This window comes from Ailuropoda melanoleuca, chromosome 4, assembly GCF_002007445.2.
Source record: "Ailuropoda melanoleuca isolate Jingjing chromosome 4, ASM200744v2, whole genome shotgun sequence".
Classification (NCBI taxonomy): domain Eukaryota; kingdom Metazoa; phylum Chordata; class Mammalia; order Carnivora; family Ursidae; genus Ailuropoda; species Ailuropoda melanoleuca.
Genome location: NC_048221.1, coordinates 1114106 through 1121069, shown reverse-complemented (window position 1 = coordinate 1121069; position 6964 = coordinate 1114106). Strand labels below are relative to the sequence as shown.

At 61.4% G+C, this 6964-nt stretch overlaps 1 protein-coding gene across 1 annotated transcript in view; it reads left to right on the top strand.

Annotated features, from left to right (window-relative positions):
* KLF16 (Kruppel like factor 16) overlaps positions 1 to 1570 on the top strand; it is a 4568-nt gene extending 2998 nt beyond the window's left edge. Inside the window, exons 4-5 of the mRNA XM_034660004.1 lie at positions 7 to 112; positions 778 to 1570. Of these exons, the coding sequence (XP_034515895.1) occupies positions 7 to 112; positions 778 to 1079 (408 nt within the window). The 3' untranslated portion in view covers positions 1080 to 1570. The remainder of the gene's footprint in view (positions 1 to 6; positions 113 to 777) is intronic.
* Positions 1571 to 6964: the final 5394 nt, after the last annotated feature.

Sequence of the window (6964 nt, the reverse complement as noted above, 5' to 3'; positions counted from 1 at the left end):
GGGGAGTCCAGGGTCCCAGGTACCCTGCAGGGCGCAGGGGTGCAAGCTCCGGGATGCTCACGGCCCCTTGGCCTGGGGCGTGGCGGGGGTCCAGGGTGGACCCAGGCTAAAGGTGGGGCGCTCGGTGCTCCCGGGTCGGCTGAGGGGGGTGCTGACAGGCTCGCTGGGGGTCGGGCTGAACCATTCTGGGGCCGATACCCCAGGCAGGAGGGCTGGGTGGGGACAGGCGCTCTGGGCTGGCGGCGGCTGGTCTGGTCGGGGCAGGATGGGCNGGGTTACTGGGGTCGCGAACACCTGGGAGCCTCCAGTATGCCCCCCGGGAAAGCGGAGGTGGGGACAGGACTCATTTGCATAGGGAGAAGCCCCTGCAAAGCCCAGCATGCGCTCCGAGCGGTGCGCACGTGTGCGCGCGCTCTACTCCAGGAGATCTGTCACCGAGGCGCTGCCGTGGGAGTGGGGGCGGGCCGGGGAGAGCTCAGCCTCTGCCGGTTCTGCTTTTAACGCACGGAAACTGCTCGTGGGATTACTACACGTTCCTAGGAAGTAAAGGGCAGGGGTGTGCATTAGGGGCTTCGTGAAACGAGTGGGCATTTTCTTTGCACACTTACACGTTTTAAATTCACACCCGGAATCCAGTCTCTAGAACCAGATGGGCGGGTGGGGAAGCGGGGAGGGAGACAAATGAACAGGACCCTGAGGGATCTGCTGAGAGCCCCCCGCCTCCGTGTGTCCCCCAGCGCTGACTGCTTCTGTCTGTCCTCTGTCCCCCCTGCCCAGGCGAACGCCCCTTTGCCTGCGACTGGCCGGGCTGCGACAAGAAGTTCGCGCGCTCCGACGAGCTGGCCCGCCACCACCGGACGCACACCGGCGAGAAGCGCTTTCCCTGCCCGCTCTGCTCCAAGCGCTTCACCCGGAGCGACCACCTGACCAAGCACGCGCGCCGCCACCCCGGCTTCCGCCCGGAACTGCTCCGGCGCCCGGGCGCCCGCAGCGCCTCGCCCAGCGACTCGCTGCCCTGCAGCCTGGCGGGCAGCCCCGCGCCCAGCCCTGCGCCCAGCCCGGCCCCCTCTGGCCTGTAGGGCCCTAGTCCAGCCCGCCCTGCCGCACCCCTGCTGGGCCTGGGCATGGAGCACCAGCAAAACGCCTGCTGTCCACGGCCAGGGGCGGGCCGCGGACCGACAGCCAGCGTCCCCACACCGGACCGGGGGTGGCCCTTGGGAGGGGTGGCTGAGGCCCGTGTCTGTAAATAGCCATGTTGGGTAACTCTCTTCCCATGTGTTAACCAGGAACCCCAGGTGGGCGGCCAGCAGGCGCTCCCCTCCCCCATCGCCACCTCCCTGCTTTGGAGAGGGCGGGTCTGGGGGGAGCCGCCCAGGAAAGGTGCACCTAACCAGTGCTCGGACTCGGCCCCCCGAGCCCCCCTCTCCAGGTTGGGATGATGTGTGCAAAGAGCCATAGATGAACCAGGGGTTACCGCGGCACCCCCCCCTCTGCCCGGGCCCCTCACCCCACTGAAAGCCATTGGAGATGTTCAGGGAACTGGGGTGTGGCCCCAGCCGCCCCCATCCGGGTACTCNGGGGGCAGGGGGGAGGGGGGAGGCAGTAGGGTCCAGGCTTTGCTCCTAAGACTGGGGTAGGGAGGGAGAGAAACGGGTTCTTCCAAAGAGCATTTTGACTCACATGGAGGGGAGGTGGATAACAGGCTGCAGCTGGGGCAAATGCCTACTTATTTATTTTCCTCTGTCTCTGCTGGTGGGAAGGAGGGGGGCAGTGACTGCCCCTCTCTGGGTGGGTGTGTGAGTGTGTGAGTGAGGACTGCTCCTGTCAGAGTAGAGTCCCCAACTTTGGCCTTCCACAGCATCGTGTGACAATCAATCCCTCCCGTTTGGGACCATGACAGCCATTAAGCATAAGGCACCCCTTCTCTGCAGGTGGAGGTGTGGGGGCCGGCTCCATTCTGCCACCAGCCCTTCTTCCTGGCAGGTACCCCTGGTCGCATGGCCCCTGGACCAGAGTTGGGGTCCTGCTTGCAAGGGCAGGAAGCATGAGGGCTGACCCCTGCACCCCATGGGATAGCTCGTTTTTTTGGACCGGGTAGAATATTTTTTCAGGCACCAATCCCTTTTTTGACCTGGGCCCCGTGGGTGGTCCGTTGTCCTCAGGGGGTGTGGGTGTTGGGGGGAAGGTCTGGGTGATCTGAACTTAGGGTAGGGAGGGGTAAGTGCCGTGTCCTCTCCTGGTGTATTCCCACTGTGGCTTTGGTTGGGTTTCATTTTGGACAGGGACTGAGGACCCCCGCCCTAGAATGGGAGAGGACCCAGGCTCCCTGTCCCAAGACCCCGAAAGGACCTGTGTCCCACTGTTGGCTGCAGGAGGCTTATGGCACCTAACGTGTGTTCCAGAACCTGTCTCCCCGCTGGGGGCTGGGGGTTTGGATGGCATCGGTGTGGACTGGACCTGGCCTGGCAGGATCCAGGGATGGGTGCTTGGAGTCCTGGGAAGGAGGCCAGGGAAGCCCTTTGGAGCTGGACTGGGAAGGGTCTCTTTGCCCAGCCTCTGGGCAGATCCTTGCCGGGCTGGTCCATCTGTACCCTAAACCCTCCTTTCCAGCAGTGTTGGTGAGATGCCTTAGTCTGTGGGGGCAGGCTGGGGTCCCATTTTCCCCTGTGTCTTTATGGAAGTCCTCTTGATTGTCCCGTCCCTGGCTGGCGCCTCTTCATGGGAGCTGGATGTGGGTCTGAGGGCCCAGGAAGCTGAGGACTCATCCCTGGCCCCTCTCCAGTGTCCAGGGGCCTGGAGAGACCTGTGCCCCTCCTTCCCCAAGGAGCTCGAGGTCATTGGGACCTGGTTCCAGCCACTTAGCTGTGGCATCTTAAGGGGGGGCGAGGGGGGACGGCCCGGAGGGACTTGTGCTTTCAGGTGGTGCCCCCCCCCATCCTGCCTGGCCTCTTCCTTGTATTTAATTAAACAAGCCCTTTTTTAAACCCGACTCTGGTGCCTGCGTGGTTTTTCCCACCTCTGGTCTGAAGCCGGCGAGCTGAGTCCCCCCCGCGTCCCACTCAACAGCGTAGTCCCCAGGTCACCAGCCTTCTGCTGGGGACCCTGGACCCACTGGCTGCGACACGGCATAACGCTCCCTCAGCCCTAAGGCCTGGGGAGGGGGCTGCTGCCCCGCGACACCCACGCCTCGCGCAGCTGCGCCCCCCTCCCACCCGCTTCGTTACCCGGCAACCGAGGCGCGGTGACACGGCGCCCGGGGGCGTCCGGCGCCCGCCCTCTTCCGGCGCCAGGAGCTGGAGGAGCCCGTGCCCCTGGGGCTGCCGGTGGGCGTGACAGCGCTCCTCCCCAGAGGGTCCCCGGACCCCCGCTGTCTCCACCCCGCCTCCCGCGCCAGCTCGCGTGCCCAGCGGGTCTGCTCACGTATTGCACGCCTGCCGTATGCCAGCTCCCGACTGCAGGGGACTGGGCGGGGGAGCCCCTCGGGGAGGAGGGCTTAGGGGCCCCGGGAGCACTGAGAAGCTGATGAGGGTCTTGAACCCCTTTTCTAGGAAATAGACGCCCAGATTCCCGCGGTCTCCAGCGCCCCGAAGGCGGGTGTGGCTCCGGTGGGGGCCCGCAGACCCTCCCCCGGGGCTCCCCTGATTCCGCCCCCGGGAAGGCGAAGGCCTCGCCATCTGGTGGCCGTCCTTGGCATTGCACCTTGGCTCCCACCGAGACCTCCCCGGGGTCCTGCCCCCGCGGCCGCGCAGGTCGCCCACAAGCTGGGCAGGAGCCCGTCGCCCTTACTCGAGGACGGCCTCCCTGTTGCATCCCCCTAATCCCTGCTTCACTTTGTCCCCTTTCTACTGGCTTCTGCCCCGCAGGCCCGCAGACATTTCTCCTTGGACCCCTGTCCCACTGTCCCCTCCGGCTCCAGCTGCGTTTTCTGCCCCTTTGGGCAGAGTCCCGAGAATTCCGGGTCCACGCACGCAGCTCCTCCCGCCAGTCTCTCTTGGACACCATCCCACGTGCTCTGGACAGCTCAAAGATGTCCTCTCCTGCCTTCTGGACGCTCCCTGGTCATTCGGCCCTCGGGGACCCCCGACCCTCCCGGATCCCCACCACTACGGGGTCAGGCCCCCTCTCGCTGTGCTCCTTGTCCTCTCACATCCCCTCATGTGCCGATGACACTCCCTGGGCCAGCGCCCGTCGGACCTCAACTCCGGACCCTCATTGTGTCAACTCCCACCGCCAGGCTGCCCGGTTCCATCTCCCCTTCAAGCACGGGGACTTCCATCTTTCCAGGTGCGCAGGCCAAAATCCTTGGGGTCACCCTTGACCTTGACTCTGTCTCTACCCACACCCATTCCTTCCGGAAATCTCCCTAGAATTCTGTCTTCAAAGCATATCCCAAATCGGCCCATTTCCACCCCGTCCTGTGTTTCCACTTAGTCCATTCCATCATCGCGCACCTGGACGGGGCCAGTCCCCTCCACTCTGGTCCCTGCGGTCCCGCACTCCCACCGTCACCCCACAGTCCGTTCTCCCCTCGGTAGCCACCAGAGGGCGCCGGTGCGCACCCGAGTCAGGTCCCTGTGGCATCTTAAGGGGGGGCGAGGGCGCCCTCCTGCGCTTACAGCCCTCTGGGGCGCCCACCTCCCTGGGGGTAAAGCCCATGTCTTCGCCAATGTCCCCAAGGCCCTGCACGACCTGCCCCCATCCCTTCCCTGCCCTCCACTCTTCCCTCTCTCCCCCTTGCCCACTCTGCTGCAGCCACACGGACCTCCTCTCTGTTCCTCCAACGTGTCTACCAAGTGCTGCCCCAGGGCCTTTGCACAGACTGTGCTCTCTGCCTGAAATGCCCTTCCCCTTCTTTACCTTCTTCAGAACTGCTCAAATCCCACCTTCCTCAGAGGACCACATGGACCACCTCTTTTCTCAGTTGCATACCCTGTTCTCCTCTCTCCCACCCCAGCACTTAGATCATGCTATTATTTCCTTATTTCCTATCATCTGTCTGTCTTCCCCACCTAAAGCACCGCCTCCACCAGGGAGGCGATCTTTCCCCCGTTCGCCGGTGTCTCCAGCGCTGCGTCTGGCACGTGATAGGTGCTCGGTAAATATTTGCTAAATGGACGCCCAAGGCCCGTGAGCATGGACAGAGACCAGGCAGGCTTCACCTCACACACTTTGTCAGGCCACTCGCAGGGGCCTGCCTTTCCGTTCTTGGTGATGACAGCTGTTGAGGGACCCCTGCGTGAGGGGCCTGGTGGCTGAGGTGAGGTGAGCAGTCGGCTGGGAGGGGGACCTTCGTGTGCTCACAGGGGTCCGTGGCAATCACCAGCTGGTGGACCCAGGGTGGCCAACTTTTCGTAGACAGGCCAGGTTTGCAGTATTTTGAGACATCTCCCCACGTTTTAAACATGAGCAACAGACAATTTACATCATTTGAAAAACTCCTACTCAAAAAACCCCAGGGGCTCAAACACACACACTGAGAACAAACACGGGCGTCCACAGCCGCACAGTCGGACGGACACACAGAACATGGTCCGTGCACACATGGGCACGTCCCTTGGCCGCAAGCAGGAGCGAGGCGCCCACCCGTGCTGCCCCGCGGACGGACCTGAGCCCCTGACGCTCAGGGAGGGAACCAGACGCAGAAGGCCCCACGGCGTGTGAGTCCACGTGTGTGACACGTCCAGAACAGGCTCCTCCACGGATGGGAGGGGGGCTCATGGGGGCCGGGGGCTGGGGAAAGGGGGAGGAGTGGGAGTGATGGCTGACGGGGACGGGGTTTCTTTTTGCCTTCAGAATATTCTGGAATTACATAGAGGTGATGGTTGCACGGAATAGTGAATGTACCAAATGCCCCTGAATTTTCACTTCTAAAATGATTGATTATGGGGGCGCCTGATTGGCTCAGTCAGGGGCGCATGTGACTCTTGATCTCAGGGTCATGAGTTCAAGCCCCACCTGGGGTGTAGAGATTACTTAAAAATAAAATCTTAAAAATAAAATAAAATAAAATGATTAATTTTGTTAATGTGAATTTCCCCTAAATAAAGAAAAAAAAACCACTGAGTGGAATAAAACAGAGGGGAGAACCTGTCCAGGATGTCCTGTTGGAGACCCCTCCCACCTGCCGCTGCCTGCATTTCTTCTTTTCATCACTAAAGTCTCACCCCAGATGGCATTAAATGTAGTTTTCTGCACCCCCTTTAGAATTGAGGGCAGATTCATTCCTTCACGTTGATCCATTTTACAGATTCACGTTGTAGATTCTGAGTCCAGCCGGGTCCTGACCCTGAGATTCCTGGGTTGAGGCAGGTGGAATGCAGGCAGATGTGAATAAAATCCCTACACTGTTGGAGAATGGGAAGGTTTGTGAGGCTGCCATGGTGGGAAACCCCAGGGAGAGATGAGACTGTCAAGGGGAGAAATCCACCTGCATCCTTCACTGCTTCCAACCCTCCGTGGCTCCCCATCGCCCTCCTGGTTTCAACAACAAGGACGCTCACACATTCATAGCCTCAAGCTGTCTCTTGCCTGGATTCCTGCTCAAGAAAGAGTCCCGTGCAGAGGCGCCTGGGTGGCTCAGTTGGTTAAATGTGTGACTTTGGCTCAGGTCATGATCTCAGGGTCCTCAGATATAGCCCGGTGTCCACGATCAGCGGGGAGTCTGCTTCTCCCTCTCCCTCTGCCCCTCCCCCCACTCGTGCACGTGAGCTGTCTCTCAAATAAATAAAATCTTAAAAAAAACAAATAAGAGAAAGAGTCCCACGCCTAGAAACCCCCCTGCAATATTGAATGCATCCTGCCATTGTTAACACCGCATTTCAAACCAGGGACTCTCAGGGTTTCAAACCCTGAGCGCATTCAAACTCCGGGTCACGGAGGGGTCTGTGCCCTCAGGACCCGCCGGCCAGGAGACAGACTTGACGAAAACTGGACTGTGCCCTCTGGAGAGTAGTCTCCGACCCTC